General features: G+C 44.9%; 1 protein-coding gene across 1 annotated transcript in view; it reads left to right on the top strand.

The window, feature by feature from the left end:
• LOC115165965 (inositol 1,4,5-trisphosphate receptor type 3) overlaps positions 1 to 18,135 on the top strand; it is a 43,768-nt gene that overhangs the window by 13,087 nt on the left and 12,546 nt on the right. Inside the window, exons 3-37 of the mRNA XM_029719526.1 lie at positions 3,430 to 3,551; positions 3,640 to 3,726; positions 5,419 to 5,577; positions 6,703 to 6,801; positions 7,162 to 7,245; positions 7,402 to 7,548; positions 7,666 to 7,761; positions 7,865 to 7,924; positions 8,036 to 8,175; positions 8,333 to 8,432; positions 8,510 to 8,670; positions 8,890 to 9,031; positions 9,551 to 9,712; positions 9,846 to 10,018; positions 10,108 to 10,227; positions 10,346 to 10,534; positions 10,682 to 10,933; positions 11,041 to 11,185; positions 11,354 to 11,498; positions 11,665 to 11,861; positions 12,003 to 12,123; positions 12,231 to 12,285; positions 12,380 to 12,545; positions 12,745 to 12,915; positions 13,020 to 13,094; positions 14,940 to 15,059; positions 15,174 to 15,296; positions 15,417 to 15,617; positions 15,887 to 16,138; positions 16,327 to 16,452; positions 16,532 to 16,657; positions 16,825 to 16,945; positions 17,114 to 17,295; positions 17,508 to 17,656; positions 17,981 to 18,089. Of these exons, the coding sequence (XP_029575386.1) occupies positions 3,430 to 3,551; positions 3,640 to 3,726; positions 5,419 to 5,577; positions 6,703 to 6,801; positions 7,162 to 7,245; positions 7,402 to 7,548; positions 7,666 to 7,761; positions 7,865 to 7,924; positions 8,036 to 8,175; positions 8,333 to 8,432; positions 8,510 to 8,670; positions 8,890 to 9,031; positions 9,551 to 9,712; positions 9,846 to 10,018; positions 10,108 to 10,227; positions 10,346 to 10,534; positions 10,682 to 10,933; positions 11,041 to 11,185; positions 11,354 to 11,498; positions 11,665 to 11,861; positions 12,003 to 12,123; positions 12,231 to 12,285; positions 12,380 to 12,545; positions 12,745 to 12,915; positions 13,020 to 13,094; positions 14,940 to 15,059; positions 15,174 to 15,296; positions 15,417 to 15,617; positions 15,887 to 16,138; positions 16,327 to 16,452; positions 16,532 to 16,657; positions 16,825 to 16,945; positions 17,114 to 17,295; positions 17,508 to 17,656; positions 17,981 to 18,089 (4,877 nt within the window). The remainder of the gene's footprint in view (positions 1 to 3,429; positions 3,552 to 3,639; positions 3,727 to 5,418; positions 5,578 to 6,702; positions 6,802 to 7,161; positions 7,246 to 7,401; positions 7,549 to 7,665; positions 7,762 to 7,864; positions 7,925 to 8,035; positions 8,176 to 8,332; positions 8,433 to 8,509; positions 8,671 to 8,889; positions 9,032 to 9,550; positions 9,713 to 9,845; positions 10,019 to 10,107; positions 10,228 to 10,345; positions 10,535 to 10,681; positions 10,934 to 11,040; positions 11,186 to 11,353; positions 11,499 to 11,664; positions 11,862 to 12,002; positions 12,124 to 12,230; positions 12,286 to 12,379; positions 12,546 to 12,744; positions 12,916 to 13,019; positions 13,095 to 14,939; positions 15,060 to 15,173; positions 15,297 to 15,416; positions 15,618 to 15,886; positions 16,139 to 16,326; positions 16,453 to 16,531; positions 16,658 to 16,824; positions 16,946 to 17,113; positions 17,296 to 17,507; positions 17,657 to 17,980; positions 18,090 to 18,135) is intronic.

Here is an 18,135-nt window from a genome sequence, read left to right as displayed (position 1 = left end):
CTCCATTTCTTCTTTTTGAGCCATTCTGTTGTAGATTTGCTTGTGTGTTTTGGATCATTATCCTGTTGCAAGATCCATGTTCGGTTCAGCTTCAACTTTTTGACAGATGGCCTCACATTCTCCTCAAGAATTCTCTGGTACAATATGGAATTCATGGTTGACTAAATGATGGCAAGTTGGGCAGGCCCTCAGGCAGTAAAGCAGCCCCAAACCATAATGCCACCGCCTCCATGCTTTACGGTTGGTATGAGGTTCTTTTGTTCAAAGGCAGTGTTTCGTTTTCGCCAAAGATGGTGTCTGGCATTGCGGCCAAACAACTCCACCTTTCACTCATCTGTCCAGAACACATTGTTCCAGTAGTTTTGGTGTTTACCCAGGTGTTGTCTGGGAAACGTCGGTCTTGTCTTGATGTTGTTTTTTGAGAGCATAGGCTTCTTCCTTCCTGACCTCCCATGTAGGCCACCTTTGTGCAGTCTCTTCCTGACAGTTGATTCATGTACTTTGACATTGATTGTGGCAAGAGAGGCCTGTAGATCCCTTGATATTACCCAGGGGTTCTTAGACTTCTATGAGCATCTTTCGGTCAGCTCTTGGGCTAAATTTGGCGGGACGACCTGTCCTAGGTAGATTGGTAGTGGTCTGGAATTTTCTCCATTTGTAGATGATCTGTTGGACAGTGGAACAGTGTACACTGCTCAAAAAAATAAAGGGAACACTTACATTGTATTGTTTAACTCCAAGTCAATCACACTTCTGTGAAATCAAAGTGTCCACTTAGGAAGCAACACTGATTGACAATAAATTTCACATGCTGTTGTGCAAATGGAATAGACAACAGGTGGAAATTATAGGCAATTAGCAAGACACCCCCAATAAAGGAGGGGTTCTGCAGGTGGGGACCACAGACCACTTCTCAGTTCCTATGCTTCCTGGCTAATGTTTTGGTCACTTGAATGCTGGCGTTGCTTTCACTCTAGTGGTGGCATGAGACGGAGTCTACAACCCACAGAAGTGGCTCAGGTAGTGCAGCTCATCCAGGATGGCACATCAATGCGAGCTGTGGCAAGAAGGTTTGCTGTGTCTGTCAGTGTAGTGTCCAGAGCATGGAGGCGCTACCAGGAGACAGGCCAGTACATCAGGAGACGTGGAGGAGGCCGTAGGAGGGCAACAACCCAGCAGCAGGACCGCTACCTCCGCCTTTGTGCAAGGAGGAGCAGGAGGAGCACTGCCAGAGCCCTGCAAAATGACCTCCAGCAGGCCACAAATGTGCATGTGTCTGCTCAAACGGTCAGAAACAGACTCCATGAGGGTGGTAGGAGGGCCCGACGTCCACAGGTGGGGGTTGTGCTTACAGCCCAACCCCGTGCAGGACGTTTGGCATTTGCCAGAGAACACCAAGATTGGCAAATTCGCCACTGGCGCCCTGTGCTCTTCACAGATGAAAGCAGGTTCACACTGAGCACGTGACAGACGTGACAGAGTCTGGAGACGCCGTGGAGAACGTTCTGCTGCCTGCAACATCCTCCAGCATGACCGGTTTGGCGGTGGGTCAGTCATGGTGTGGGGTGGCATTTCTTTGGGGGGGTCGCACAGCCCTCCATGTGCTCGCCAGAGGTAGCCTGACTGCCATTAGGTACCGAGATGAGATCCTCAGACCCCTTGTGAGACCATATGCTGGTGCGGTTGGCCCTGGGTTCCTCCTAATGCAAGACAATGCTAGACCTCATGTGGCTGGAGTGTGTCAGCAGTTCCTGCAAGAGGAAGGCATTGATGCTATGGACTGGCCCGCCCGTTCCCCAGACCTGAATCCAATTGAGCACATCTGGGACATCATGTCTCGCTCCATCCACCAACGCTACGTTGCACCACAGATTGTCCAGGAGTTGGCGGATGCTTTAGTCCAGGTCTGGGAGGAGATCCCTCAGGAGATGCCCAGGCGTTGTAGGGAGGTCATACAGGCATGTGGTGGCCACACACACTACTGAGCCTCATTTTGACTTGTTTTAAGGACATTACATCAAAGTTGGATCAGCCTGTAGTGTGGTTTTCCACTTTAATTTTGAGTGTGACTCCAAATCCAGACCTCCATGGGTTGATAAATTGGATTTCCATTGATTATTTTTGTGTGATTTTGTTGTCAGCACATTCAACTATGTAAAGTAAAAAGTATTTAATAAGATTATTTCATTCAGATCTAGGATGTGTTATTTTAGTGTTCCCTTTATTTTTTTGAGCAGTATACTTCAAATTGCTTGGAAATGGATTTGTAACCCCTCCCAGACTCACAGGCATCAATAACTTTTCTTCTGAGGGCCTCGGATAGGTATTTTGATCTTTGCATGATGTGTTTCCATACACCCATATGGTTAATAACAAACCAGACCAAGTGTCTAATCTTTATGGAAGGCTAGACCCTCCCAAGGTACTCTCTAATGATGGTAGGGGTGTATACATTTAGTTTTTTTCCTGCATAAGGAAATCGTGTTTTTGTTTATTTTAATTGCATAACATTTTCAAAGTATTTTTTTTTGTGTGATTTAAGTTGGTTTACCTTTATCAATGAATGTGGTTGTAATTCAGCTCAAATATTCATGTGTCCAAATATGTATTAAAAAAAATACCACTTTCCAAAGGGTGTACTTAGATTTACAGTCATGTGGAAAAGTATGTTGACCCATAAGTCTCAACAACTGTGTCAGTCTAATTACACTCTAATTGTTTCCCATGTAATGGTTTTATATGAATAGTATTCTGTCAGCTGTTTGCATGATTTCCCTATATAAAGATTTATCCCGCCACACGTTGACTGTATCAAAGAAGCAATTTCAATATTTGCAGAGGGATGAGTGACAGACATTTTTAAATATGTTTGCTGTTTTGGTGGCTCTAGAAGCTTCCTGTCAGGCCTGTGTGGCAGATAACAACTACTGTACTGTACTCACAAGGCACACAGACAGCCAGCTGATAAAGCCCTTCATCTCCAGTATTAGGCTCCTTTAAAAACAGGATATCCCTCTGAGGATAGGACGTATAATATTGACCAGACGCCCAGATCCACTCTCCCCTATGGTGGGTGTGGAGCAAATTACTAATCGCTTTTTAACAAGGACATTATACTACTGTAAGTCGCTCTGGATAAGAGCGTCTGCTAAATGACTCAAATGTAATGTAAATGTAATGCTTTTTATGTGGAAGTGATAAATACTTGCTCAGACAGTGACCCAACACATCTTCACTATAAAAAAAAAGTAGATGTTTGTGATAATGGCAGCCATCTTGGGATAGTAATCAATCTGTGATAAGTTGACCACTAGATCTCCCCCCCATAATACAGGTACTTAAGTTTGAAACCAAAACGGCTATTACATTGAATACTCACCAGTCCCCTGAATAGCAGTCTTGACCCTTGAACCCACTCTCTTGTCTCAGACTGCCTCTTCAAAGTGTGTCCCATGAACCGTTACTCTGCACAGAAACAGTTCTGGAAAGCCAAGCAGGCCAAGCACGAGAAGGACAAGATCGCTGATGTTGTGCTACTTCAGAAACTACAGGTAAAAGATACTACCAAGGATCATAGCACTAGGTTAGATGCAGTACACTGGACTAACACTGAAACTGATGAAACCTTGTTCTCCACAGCATGCCTCTAACCTGGAGCAGAAACAGAATGAGACAGAAAACAAGAAAGTCCACGGAGATGTAGTAAAATATGGCACTGTCATTCAGGTAAGGTAGGAGTTCCCAGCAGCACTGTTTAGGTAAGCAGACCCTCAGGCGTTCAACAGCTTACGCTTCTTCCTACTCTGGACAATGTAATTACTGTGACTCTGTTGTGATGTCATGGGATTAGGCCACTATCAATGAATGGCTGGTCTTGTACCCGAGGGGAAGCTTGAGCACACCTGCACATTCTGAGTGTGAAGGGTCTGCAGAGCAGAATGGGTCTGGTAAACAGAATGGGTCTGGTAAAGTATTGAGGTTTGAGCACACCTGCACAGTATCAATCAGGGCTGGTTCCCAGAACATCTGTGTTTGAATACGTTAAGTATGCAGCATCACTCATCACGAGTTACAGGGATTGGTGTGATTAGTCAGTCAGGTGATTCACAATCAAATCTTCCTCATCATAGCTGGTTCATAACGGCATGTTTCTGCATGTCACTCCTGTATGGAAACCGAGACAGTCAGTGTGTCAGGTTGTCATTACCATAGCCAGGTGAAGTCAGATTTTCCTCTAGGTGTGTTCATATTCTAAAGAGATTCTAAGTGTTGAGAGAGAAGACTGTACAGGTTTTCCATTTATACCTGCCGCTGGGCATTTCACATGAAATGCCTATGTAGCATAGTCTAGATTACTGCATATATAGATAGCACTAGTCTGTGTTAAACCAAGAACAAGAATATTTGTCTGAACTTGAATGATAACATATTTGAGAGTTTAGTTAATTTCATAGATGGGCTACAGTTGATAGTCATCATCAGATCTCTAACCCCGGTTTTCATCACCGAAGGCGCAATGAAGAAAAGAGGTTTGATGATTCACCGGAAAATTCACAGAACCGTGTTCAGTATCGCATGAGAAATGGATGTATTGACTGCGGTCTAGGGGCCTGGATTCCCACTCACTGGACCTGGACCTGGTCAATATTGACTCTGAAGCCTTATCTTCACACAAACATAAAGGGCTGTGCACTTACAGAAACATGGGACATAAAGTTAAGGGTTAATGTTAAGAGCCCTCTCTTATCTGGGCAGACATTATAGGTGTGGTTCCTTGTGGCTGTGTGGTGTGGCGTTCCTCCTGATTCGGACTGGCTGAGGTGGGAGACGGAGGGGAGGGTTTGTAGACAAAGTGGGTGTTGCTCTCTCTCAGGAGATCAATAGCTGTAATCTGTTAATGGCTGTGCAAGTGCACACATCACACCAACGACAAGCATACAGTACAACCCATCTGGTGGCGTCACTATCTTCCAGGAAGTAAGTCCTACTGCATAGCTTCCTCGGGTTTCCCCCACGCCGTTATTCTCCTTAATATCCTCTTAGCATACGCTTTAGTGAAAGAAAGATGTGCTATTTCCCATTCATTCTCTCCCATTGAAATGAGAGAAATGCACTGTCTGTAGAACATAATAATCTCTGAATGACAACAGCAGGGTGATCCTGTCTGTTGATGCATGGTTTTAGTACTATTCATCTTGGTCTTTCAGCCATTTTTTCTTAAGTGGTTCCCGTTCTGGCTGGCTGGTTCCCATTCCTGAATAGGATAGTGAGCTATTCTAGCTTCCACCATAACAGCACAGGATCACAGACACAATATGAAAGTGAGCGAGGTTTAACAGTGGCCTGTTTTTCTCTGTGTGTGTGTGTGTGTGTGTGTGTGTGTGTGTGTGTGTGTGTGTGATCTGCCCTGGCTGACAGCTGCTGCATATGAAGAGCAATAAATACCTGACTGTGAATAAACGTCTTCCTGCCCTGCTGGAGAAGAATGCCATGCGCGTCACCCTGGACGGGACGGGGAATGAGGGATCCTGGATGTTCATCCAACCCTTCTGGAAGCTAAGGGCCAATGGAGACAATGTAACTCACCTCTCGTATTACAGCACAGACTCAACTGACATTAATGCACAGTTGCATTCAATAGCATACACACAGGGGTGGAAAAAGTACTCAATTGTCATACTTGGGTAAAAGTAAAGTTACCTTTTAATAGAAAATGATTCAAGTGAAAGTCACCCAGTAAAATACTATTTGAGTAAAAGTCTAAAAGTATTTGGTTTTAAATATACTTAAGTATCAAAAGTAAATGGAATTGTTCAAATGTACTTAAGTATCAAAAGTAAAAGTAATAATTTCATATTCCTTATATTAAGCAAACCAGACAGCACCATTTTCTTGTTTATTTTTATTGACTGATAGCCAGGGGTACACTCCACCACTCAGACCTAATTTACAAACGAAGCATGTGTATTTAATGAGTCTGCCAGATCAGAGGCAGTAGGGATGACCAGGGATGTTCTCTTGTGAATTAGATCATTTCCCTGTCCTGATACTACTGAGTACTTTTGGGTGTCAGGGAAAATGGATGGAGTAAAAAGTATATTCTTTTCTTTAGGAATGTAGTGAAGTAAAAGTTGGCAGAAATATATAAATGGTAAAATATTTTTTTTGGGGGGTATCTGTACTTTTAAGTAAAAATACTTTAAAGTACTACTTAAGTACCTAACACCAATGCATACTCACATTCACGAATACATGCAAACTCACAAATCTCAGACAATCTATAAGGGCAATCTGCAGTTGTTATATCCATAATTTGTTTTACTTATAAATGAATGATATTTACCCATTGATTCTTGAAGAACATAACTTCTAAATGCCTCATGAGCTTACTTCAACTGTCATATCCTATCAGAACCCAAAATATAAACTTAAATCAACTCCAATGTTTATAAACAATGTAAATATAATCAAACACTATATAGCCTCAAAACATGGTTAAATCTATTAGAAGTTTGATATCATGGATGGTCAATCCTTGCATCCATAGCTCGGTCTATGAATCGGAGAGGGATTACATTTCTCCAACCCCATCCCTCAGCTATTTGCCGAAACAGGTGGGGAGACGGAATTATTGTTTCAACTGCTTATTGCAGCTTGAGTTCTTGTGCTTGTTGTTGTGCTTATTTCTGTGTTCTTCTGTAGGTAGTGGTAGGAGATAAGGTGATCCTGAACCCAGTGAATGCAGGCCAGCCCCTTCATGCCAGTAACTATGAGCTCTCTGACCACGCTGGATGCAAAGAGGTAAGAGAGTCCAGTCATAACCACACTGTCTGATTAATCCAGGACTGAATCTGTCTGGAAGAGCGAGGCTTCTGACTGTTTCACTTCCCAATTGCAAAGAACCAACGGGTTGTTACTGCCAGCAATGATGAAAAGCTTGAACGTTAATCTCATAAGCCCCACCTATTTCTACAATTTATCTTCTTAAAATCTGATTTTAACCCTAACCACACTGCTAATCGTATGGCTAACCCTAACCTTAAATACATTTTTGTTTTCGTACATTTTGACGATATGGCGAGTTTTGACTTAGCAGCTTACCCATCTAGTGGGAACAGGTGTGCTATGCTGAAGCTGACGTATAGGTGTGTCCCCCTGCAGGTTAACTCTGTCAACTGCAACACTAGCTGGAAAATCAACCTGTTCATGATGTTCAGTGACCACAAGGATGAAGTCTTGAAAGGAGTAAGTCTCCTTTAACATTCGTGTGTATATTACTGTCACTATTTGTATCATTGTAATTGATTCTTCTTCGCTTTCCCACCCTAACCCTATCACAATCATAGCATTCTAACCTCCAGCTTTAGATGATTTGATATCTCTGCTGGTGTGTCTGGTCAGGGGGATGTAGTGCGGTTGTTCCATGCGGAGCAGGAGAAGTTCCTGACCTGTGATGAGTACAAGGTCAAGCTGCATGTGTTCCTCCGTACCACCCTGCGCCAGTCTGCCACCTCTGCCACCAGCTCCAATGCCCTGTGGGAAGTGGAGGTTGGTACTTGCCATTTTTGAATACTAGTACAGTTTCGATATGCTCTGTTGTACAGCAGCTAAATGGCCTAAGGTGTGACGATTGAGGTTTGTTTTGACGGTGTGGTGTTTTCCAAGGTGGTGCATCATGATCCATGTCGAGGAGGGGCCGGACACTGGAACAGTCTGTATCGCTTTAAACACCTTGCCACAGGGAACTATCTTGCAGCTGAGGTAACATGATCATGGATATTGGTCACCACAGTGCTCTGGTTATCACACGGGCTGTATTGATGCAGTCATTTTAGAGTGCATGTGTTGTTTGTGGTTGCTTTAGGAAAATCCGGGTTATAAAGGTGACAGCGTTGAAATCCAGACTTCGGCGAGTGAAGATACGGTACGCATCCTTTTTTTTTTTTTTTTTGACCTACCAGTACTTCTGTCTAGTTAATCTAACACATGACAGTCAATGTGCTAAACTCTGACCCTTGACCCCTGCCCTCTGTAGCTGGACAGTAGAGGAAAACTAAAGATGTTGGGTGAGAGGATAAAGTACAAGCTGGTGGCTGTGCCTCATGGGAATGACATTGCCTCCTTGTTTGAGCTAGACCCCACTACTCTGCAGAAAACAGACTCCTTTGTGCCAAGGTACTATACTGTGCTGTACCACTTCAACTCACTATCGGCCTCAACCCGTCTGTACAATACAGTATATACAACTGTATATAGCTATTTATAAAGAAGTAAAAGACTTGACCTACAGTAGGTTTCACTGGCTCTCTATTGTCAACTTTCTTCCTCTCAGGAATTCGTATGTGCGTCTCAGACACCTATGCACCAACACGTGGATCCAGAGTACCAACGTGCCCATAGATATCGATGAGGAGAGACCCATCCGGCTCATGGTAAGAATCATGTCACTTGATTTACCGTGACACTGAGTTTATTCGGACTCAGTATTTCTATTATATCTTTGTTTCAGCTGGGCACCTGCCCTACCAAGGAGGATAAGGAGGCATTTGCCATAGTGTCAGTGCCAGTGATGGAGATCCGGGATCTGGACTTTGCCAATGATGCTAGTTTCATGTTGAGCACCATAGTGGACAGGTTCAACGAGGGCTTTATCAGTCCCAATGACAGAAGGTAAAGTAGTTGCAGAAAAGGCCCCAAATGAATCTGTGAAATCAAACTACTTCTAATAAACCTAACTTTTCCCCTGTGAGCTCTATGTTATACTTGATTAAAGCCAGCTGTTTTACAGCTTATACTGTAATCCAGTCAATGGCATAGTTCCCTGGCCAGACCCAATGGGCCAGACCAGTAACAGCTGTGTCCGACCGTGTCCTGTGTTTGACCCTGCAGATTTGCCATTAAGCTGCTGGAGGACCTGGTGTTCTTTGTGGTGGACACGCCCAACAGCGGCCAGGTCGTCCTGGATGTGGCGATGACCAAGGCCAACCGCGAGAGACAGAAACTCATGCGGGAACAAAACATCCTCAAACAGGTCAGAAGACCCACTTTAAACATCTGGGTTGCATTAGACCAGGGATGGGCAACTTTGAAAACGGAAATCATCATGGGGCGTAGAGAAAATGTTGCCATTTTATTTAAAAAAAAATGAATACTCAAAATGTACAGTTTTACAGCTAATTTCCTTCAATTCTACACATTTTGCCATAGGGTGAAGGCAAACAGTTTTTTATATGATAACTGATGATCAATGGGCCCCAACCTGGTCGGTAATTCAACCTCGCTTACTACAAGTTTAGATAGCTGGCCTCAAGACTAACTTACTAATAAATAAATAAATAAATTGCTGGCATGGGCTAATTGAGTGACTGCTGGTGCACAGCCAAATTTCGAAATTGTGCTTTGTGTATTCTATTGTTCCACCCCGAAAAGAAAATAGCCAGCGGGCCTGCATTAGACTGATGATGACATATAGGGTCATCATTTCTTGTCATTATATCCATATTGTCACATGTTCCCTTGAATAGTTCTCTATTCTTTTGTCCCTTGAAAGATCTTTGGGATCTTGAAGGCCCCTTTTAAAGATAAAGGGACAGAGGGCCCGTTGCTGCGATTGGAGGAGCTGTCAGACCAAAAGAATTCCCCCTACCAGTACATGTTTCGTCTCTGTTACCGGGTACTGCGACACTCACAGGAAGACTACCGCAAGAACCAGGTAAACCACCTTGTCTCGCATACTTTGTTCCTTCCATATTCCTGTCCCTCCGTTATTTATCCAAACTGAATTATTGATCCCTGGGCCTTCTTTACTGCCAAGACACATTAGTCTCACTCTTTTGCCCCATCAGGAGCACATAGCCAAGCAGTTCGGGGTGATGCAGTCTCAGATTGGCTATGACATCCTGGCTGAGGACACCATCACTGCTCTGCTGCACAACAACCGCAAGCTGCTGGAGAAACACATCACCAAGACGGAGGTGGAGACCTTTGTTAGCCTGGTCCGCAAGAACAGGGAACCCAGGTGAGGAGAGTGACCCCCTGACTAAATAAGACCCATGCACATTCGAAACTGTTGTGGTGTATCTCCAACACGGGCCTGTTTCCCCTCAGGTTTCTGGACTACCTGTCAGATCTGTGTGTGTCCAACAACGTGGCCATTCCTGTCACCCAGGAGCTGATCTGTAAGTGTGTGCTAGATCCCAGGAACCAAGACATCCTCATAAAGACTGAGTGAGTGGTACATCTCTTTTACTAAACTGCACACATACACACACTTACCTAAACATGCGATGGCCTCTGTATGTGTGTGTGCATGATTGAATGTGTGTGCCTATGCTTGTCCATGTAGACGGCGTGTGCCCAAAGAGATTCCCAACGCCACTGAATACATGGGCATGGAGGAGTATGCTGACGATGATGAGGTGTGGCTAGTCTGGACTGACAAGACGAATGAGAAGCAAGAGAAGGGCATCAGACAGCTAGCCCAGGAGGCCAGACAGGGGAACGCTCATGACGAGAACGTGCTCACGTACTACAGGTGTATACTCCTCACTGATGTCACATCAGTATCCTTATTGTTTAAAAAGGAAGTTCTACTGATCAGAAATATTCAAACTACGACGACCTACTTTGACGACGTTTTGTCTATGCTTCATTCTCAAACCTTCCTCTTTTTTTATGGTAGGTACCAGCTGAAGCTGTATGCACGGATGTGTCTGGACCGCCAGTACCTGGCCATAGATGAGATCTCCAAGCAGCTGGATGTGGAGCTCATCTTCCTGTGCATGATGGATGAGACCCTGCCCTTTGACTTGCGTGCCTCTTTCTGCAGACTGATGCTGCATGCGCACGTCGACCGAGACCCCCAGGAGCTGGTCACGCCCGTGAAGTTCGCCCGTCTCTGGACAGAGATCCCCACCTCCATCACAATTAAAGAGTATGACTTCAAACAGTTTTCCCAGATTTGGTTTTGAGCATAATGCCACTGCAATCTATCTGGTTGTTGTTGTATTCCTATACTTCTATATCTCTTCCCTTTCTCAGTTATGACTCCAACATGGATGACTCGCGAGACAATAAGAAGAACAAGTTTGCCAACACCATGGTGTTCATGGAGGAGTACCTCAACAACGTCCTCAATGATGACTTGCCTTTCGCTGACGAGGAAAAGAACAAACTGACCTATGAGGTATCAATTATCTTTTCTCATTCCTATTTCTACTTAGAATACTGCGAATACCTCCAGAACGCTGCTGCCTATATTTGGTATTGAGACGAGAACTCTCTGGCTCTCTACCACTTGGCCCGGAGAAGCCCCGATTAGCATGATAACTGCTAGAATGTTCCGTCCCCTCAGGTGGTGAGCCTGGCCAGACACCTCATCTACTTTGGCTTCTACAGTTTCTTTGAGCTGCTGAGGTTGACACGGACCCTTCTGGGAATCATCGACTGCATCCCCAACCCTTCACCCATCAACCCCATGTTCCAGGACGATGGCAGTGGTAAGAGAATGAGAAACACCTCTACTCTGCATTTAACATTATTATGAGAGGACAACCGCACGGCATCATTTTTTTAAAACAAATCAGCACAACCGACGTTCAGATTCAAGTTTCCTCGGGATTTTCACCATTGTAGTAATGATGCCACTCCCACTCTGTCTGTTAGGGAAGAACATGAAGCGTTCCATCCATGGCGTTGGCCAGATGATGTCCACCATGGTACTGAGCAGGAAACAGTCCATGTTTGGAGGTCCAGGCCGGAGTGCTTCCAACATAGAGGGCCAGAACCGCAGTAAGGACAGCATCGACAAACAGGACGTCACTGTCATGGACACCAAGCTGAAAATACTGGAAATCCTGCAGGTTAGAGCTTACTAGAACCCAGCACGTCTCATGAAATGATACAGACATGGCACTGTTGAGTTTTACGCTTGTGAAAAATTACAGCCATTCAAGTATCCCTTTTATGCTAAGTGCTGTTCTTTATCTGTTGTTGATATGCAGTTTATCCTGAATGTCCGCCTGGACTATCGGCTCTCCTTCCTGCTTTCTGTCTTCAAGAAAGAGTTTGTTGATGTTTATCCCATGGCAGATGCCGATGCTACAACATCAATGGAGCAAGCAGGTAGTGCAGTGCCCATTTGAGGGACCCATTGCTCTCCACTAACCATACCTTATACAGTATTCAGCTCTCCATCTAAATACATAACATTCTTAACTCTCTTTCAACAGCCACCATCAACCTGCAGTACATAGGAGAGCAGGCAGAGGCCATGTTTGGTGTGGGGTAGGTTCAGTACATCACTGTAGACCCTCACCAGCATATGTTATGGGTTTGCCCCAGTGTGTTATGATAACCTGTGACTGTGTCCTCCTGTCAGGAAGGGGAACAGTATTCTGGAGGTGGATGATGAGGGAGGTCGTATGTTCCTGAGGGTGCTGATCCATCTCACCATGCATGACTACCCTCCTCTGGTCTCTGGAGCTCTACAGCTGCTCTTCAAACACTTCAGCCAGAGACAGGAGGTGCTGCACACATTCAAACAGGTAAGGAGACACAACTATCTGCGGTCACTGATGGTAAACAAAGGTGCGGCCAATAATGACCTGCACTCCAACTTGGTACCGCACCTGCTATTCCCTTTCTTATACAGTATCTATATATATTATTCATATATATGTTATTTTCTGGTCTCTCAGTCACCGTCTCTCTGACACACTCTCTCTGTCTCCATGTTGTCCTCAGGTCCAGTTGCTGATCTCGGGCCAGGATGTTGATAACTACAAGCTGATAAAGAGCGACCTTGACCGTCTCCGCACCATGGTGGAGAAGTCTGAGCTCTGGGTGGACAAGAAGAGCAGCTCTGGAGGAGGGGAGGGGAAGAAAGACAAGAAGGACAAAAAAGAGAATGTAGAGGTGAGGGCGAGATACGTCTTCTCCATCTATGATAAGAAAGTGTGTAATAACATGTAGTAGCTACAAACTACTACTCACTAACTGTACTTCTGATTTCCTTTTAGATGGCCTCAGAGGTTGCGACCCCCAAAAAAGAGAAGTCGGATAAGAGCAATGAGAACTACCAGAAAGTTAAAGATGTGTGTTTTGGTGTCCATTGACATGTCACTTTTTCCTTTATCCTGCTAGCATGTCCCATAGTCACTGTTTGTTTATTTATATATATATCAGTTGAAGTAGGAAGTTTACATACACTTAGGTTGGAGTCATTAAAACTTGTTTTTCAACCACTCCACAAATTTCTTGTTAACAAACTATAGTTTTGGCAAGTCGGTTAGGACATGCACTACTTTGTGCATGACATTATACATTTTTCCAACAATTATTTACAGACAGATTATTTCACCTATAATTCATTGGATCACAATTCCAGTGGGTCAGAAGTTTACATACACTAAGTTGACTGTGCCTTTAAACAGCTTGGAAAATTCCAGGAAATGATGTCAAGGCTTTAGAAGCTTCTGATAGGCTAATTGACATAATTTGAGTCAATTGGAGGTGTACCTGTGGATGTATTTCAAGGCCTACCGTCAAACTCAGTGCCTCTTTGCTTGACATCATGGGAAAATCTAAAGAAATCAGCCAAGAGCTCTGAAAAAATATTGTAGACCTCCACACGTCTGGTTCATCCTTGGGAGCAATTTCCAAATGCCTGAAGGTACCACGTTTACCTGTACAAACAATAGTATGCAAGTATAAACACCATGGGACCACGCAGCCGTCATACCGCTCAGGAAGGAGACGTGTTCTGTCTCCTAGAGATTAACGTACTTTGGTGCGAGAAGTGCAAATCAATCCCAGAACAACAGCAAAGGACCTTGTGAAGATGCTGGAGGAAACGGGTACAAAAGTATCTAAATCCACAGTAAAACGAGTCCTATATTGACAACCTGAAATGCCGCTCAGCAAGGAAGAAGCCACTGCTCCAAAACAGCCATTAAAAAAGCCAGACTATGGTTTGCAACTGCACATGGGGACAAAGATCGTACTTTTTGGAGAAATGTCCTCTGGTCTGATGAAACAAAATTACCATTATGTTTGGAGGAAAAAGGGGGAGGTTTGCAAGCCGAAGAACACCATCCCAACCGTGAAGCACGGGGGTGGCAGCATTATGTTGTGGGGGTGCTTTGCTGCAGGAGGGACTGGTGCACTTCACAAAATAGATGGCATCATGAGGGAGGAAAATTATGTGGATATATTGAAGCAACATCTGAAGACATCAGTCAGGAAGTTAAAGCTTGGTCGCAAATGGGTCTTCCAAATGGACAATGACCCCAAGCATACTTCCACAGTTGTGGCAAAATGGCTTAAGGACAACAAAGTCAAGGTATTAGAGTGGCCATCACAAAGCCCTGACCTCAATCCTATAGAAAATATGTGGGCAGAACTGAAAAAGCCTGTGTGAGCAAGGAGGCCTACAAACCTGACTCAGTTACACCAGTTCTGTCTGGAGGAATGGGCCAAAATTCACTCAACTTATTGTGGGAAGCTTGTGGAAGGCTACCTGAAACGTTTAACCCATGTTAAACAATTTAAAGCCAATGCTACCAAATACTAATTAAGTGTATGTAAACTTCTGACCCACTGAGAATGTGATGAAAGTAATGAAAGCTGAAATCATTCTCTCTACTATTATTCAGACATTTCACATTCTTAAAATAAAGTGGTGATAACTGACCTAAGATGGAATTTTTGCTAGGATTAAATGTCAGGAATTGTGAACAACTGAGTTTAAATGTATTTGGCTAAGGTGCTTGTAAACTTCAACTGTATATATATTATTTTATTCCAGATCCCCTCTACTCTTCCTGGGGTCCAATTATTAGACACTGCTCTACCATAACATATGTACAATACAAAATTAATAATACTGCACTGTTAAGTGGTGTTTGGCCATATTTCTGAAGACATTCTCTTTACCCCAGATCTTGGAGCGTCTGAATAAGATGTGCAGCTCGGGTGTGTGGAAGAAACAGCAGAGACTCCTGAAGAACATGGGAGCCCACAAAGTGATGCTGGACCTGCTGCAAGTGTCATACGATCAGGTGAGGGATGTACGTGAGCTGTGCCTTACCCCCACTCTGACAACCAAACACATAGTCCAATACTAACGTTACCTCGCTGTCTCGCTCTCTCTCACGCACTTTCCTGGTTCTCAGCATGACACCAAGATGCAGGGGATCATCAAGTGCACTCACCTGTTCCTGCAGAAGTTCTGCATGGGGAACCTGGAGAACCAGATGCTCCTCCATAAGAACCTCAGTCTCTTTCTCAACCCAGGAGTGAGTGAATTCACACACAGCTTTTATTGCCTTTTCTACTTCCATCCGTCCTGTTTTCGTCAGACACAATAATGTCCTTTCTGTCCCTCCCTTCTCTCTTGCTCTCTCTCCCCCCCCCAGCTCATGGAGGCAGAGACAGTGCAGCACATCTTCAGCAATAACTACCAACTGTGTACAGAGATCAGTGAGAACGTGCTGCAGCACTTCATCCACTGCCTGGCCACTCACGGACGCCACGTCCAGTACCTCAACTTCCTGCACACCATCATCAAGGCCGAGGGGAAGTACGTGAAGAAGTGCCAGGACATGATCATGACTGAGGTAAGACAACCTCCCACGCAACTTGCTTTTAACTTTGTTTCATTGGTATGGAATCCTCGAAAAGTTGTAAATAAGGCTGCAGTTTTTCAATGTTTACAAAATCTTAGTGAAACATCGAGTCTGTCTTACAATCAAATATTTGTGCGAAACCCGGATGAGTAATTGAAAAATAACAGATGAACAACCACCAAGCACTCACAAGCCACATTAATCATATCAGCGATGATGTAATTGTTTATCCCACACGGTGTGTTTGCTTTACCCTCTAGTTAACCAACGCCGGTGAGGATGTGGTGGTGTTTTATAATGACAAGGCATCATTTGCCACCATGCTGGAGCTGATGGCAGAGTCCAGGGAGGGGGTTCAGGAGCACAGCCCCCTGCGCTACCACATCTCTCTGGTGGAGCTGCTATCTGCCTGCGCTGAGGGAAAGAACGTTTACACAGAGATCAAATGTACCTCGCTGCTGCCCCTAGAGGACGTGGTGAGAGTGGTCACACACGAGGACTGCATCACAGAGGTACGTCTGAAATGGAGCAAGTATACAATTAGTTAGTAGCCTACGTCGTCCTCAGTTCGAAAAACCACAGCAGCATGCAATGATATGCAGACATGCAACTGCAGAGGTAATGGAAACCATTATCAGTACAAAATGTACAGAGGCCTGAGCCAGCTGTATGTGTTCATGTTTACCCTCGTGGTCCTCAGGTGAAGGTTGCCTACGTGAACTTTGTGAACCACTGCTACGTAGATACAGAGGTAGAGATGAAGGAGATTTACACCAGCAATCACATCTGGAAGCTGTTTGAGGACTTCACTGTGGACATGGCCAGGGTAAGTCTCACTCCCCAATCAGTGGGACTGCTCTTACCCACAAGTTTCATCGTCTCTAACCGCTCTCTTTTCCCTCTAGGTGTGTAACAAGAGAGAGAAGCGTCTGACGGACCCTATCCTGGAGAAGTACATCATCAACGTGGTGTTTGATACCATCAATGCCTTCTTCAGCTCCCCCTTCTCTGAAAACAGCACCTCTCTACAGGTCAGTCAGCTCTGATGCTACTGCCTACTCCGAGGCTGTGATATAGAGTTTACTGTAATGCACTGTTTAGCAGAGTGTTTGTATTGTGTCTGACAGTATTTGTGTGGTCATTTAACATGTCATGAATTCTCATGGTGTGATTCTCCTTCCTCTGTGCCTGTCACCAGACCCACCACACCATAGTAACACAGCTGCTCCAGTCTAGCATGCGTCTGCTGGACTGTCCCTGGCTGCAGCAGCAACACAGAGGCCTGGTGGAGACCTGCATCCGCACCCTGGCTATGACAGGTGAGACAGGCCTACTGCAGGGCCCAGAGGTGGGCTACATTTAGGGCCACACAGGGTCAAACTAGGGTTGCATTCCTTTGTGAATATGACTTTAGATTTTTCGACATGGTTTGAGTGGGAGTACCTTTTTGAACTCAGTGATGACTTTCCCCGATCTTGTGTGTGCAGCGAAGAACCGCTCCATCTCCCTGCCTCTGGACCTGGAGTCTCAGATCACCACCATGCTGAGCAGCAGTGCTCCCAACTCTCTGTCCCGCTCCAACCCCAACTACAAGAGCTCCACCCGCTCCAGCCGCCCCTCCGCCCCCAACAACCCCTGGGACTACAAGAACATCATCGAGAAGCTGCAGGTTCGACCCTTAAAACGACTCATTAATTACCCTGCTGCCTTCTCCCCCCTCCTGTATCCGTCACTTTATTCAGCCATAGCCACAACCGAATTACACATGACATCATTCCTTGGCCTCTGTCTCTCTCTGGTTTGTTCCCTGTTCTTGAGGGTTTGGTGTTTGACACAGTGGGTGTATATTCCCTGTTCCTCTATCTATGCTGTAATGTTCAGGACATCATCAACACCCTGGAGGAGCGTCTGAAGCCGCTGGTGAACGCAGAGCTGTCTGTTCTGGTGGACGTCCTGCATCAGCCTGAACTCCTCTTCCTGGAGGGGACGGACGCACGGCAACGCTGCGAATCAGGAGGCTTCATCTCCAAGTAAGGGTCTGCATCTGAAATGGCACCCTGTTCTCTACGTAGTGCACTACTTTGGACCAAAACCCTAAGGGAGGCCCTGGTCAAAAGTAGTGCACTATATAGGGAATAGGGTGCCATTTTGAAGTCAATGATATGTCACTATGGTGTGGGGGCTGTGTGGTGTGTGTGTGTGTGTGTGTGTGGGGATGATAGTGTTTATTTACCAACACAGTCACTGGGATTTACACATGCAAATATTTACTCATGCAAACTCACTGCAAAGTGCAATAAAGAGCATTTTTGGCATGGTATGGATGAGGTCTAACACTGTCTTTGTGAACCCAGACTGATTCAGCACACTAAAGCCCTGATGAGCTCAGAGGAGAAGTTATGCATCAAGGTTCTGAGGACCCTGCAGGAGATGCTCATACGCACACTGGACTTTGACGAGAAGGTAAAGACTTATGACCAGTCAGTGTAGGTCTTGGAGATCAACCAAT

This window comes from Salmo trutta, chromosome 28 (genome assembly GCF_901001165.1).
Source record: "Salmo trutta chromosome 28, fSalTru1.1, whole genome shotgun sequence".
In the NCBI taxonomy this organism is placed as follows: Eukaryota; Metazoa; Chordata; class Actinopteri; order Salmoniformes; family Salmonidae; genus Salmo; species Salmo trutta.
Note: the sequence above shows the minus strand (reverse complement) of the source record. Positions and strands in the feature narration are given on the sequence as shown.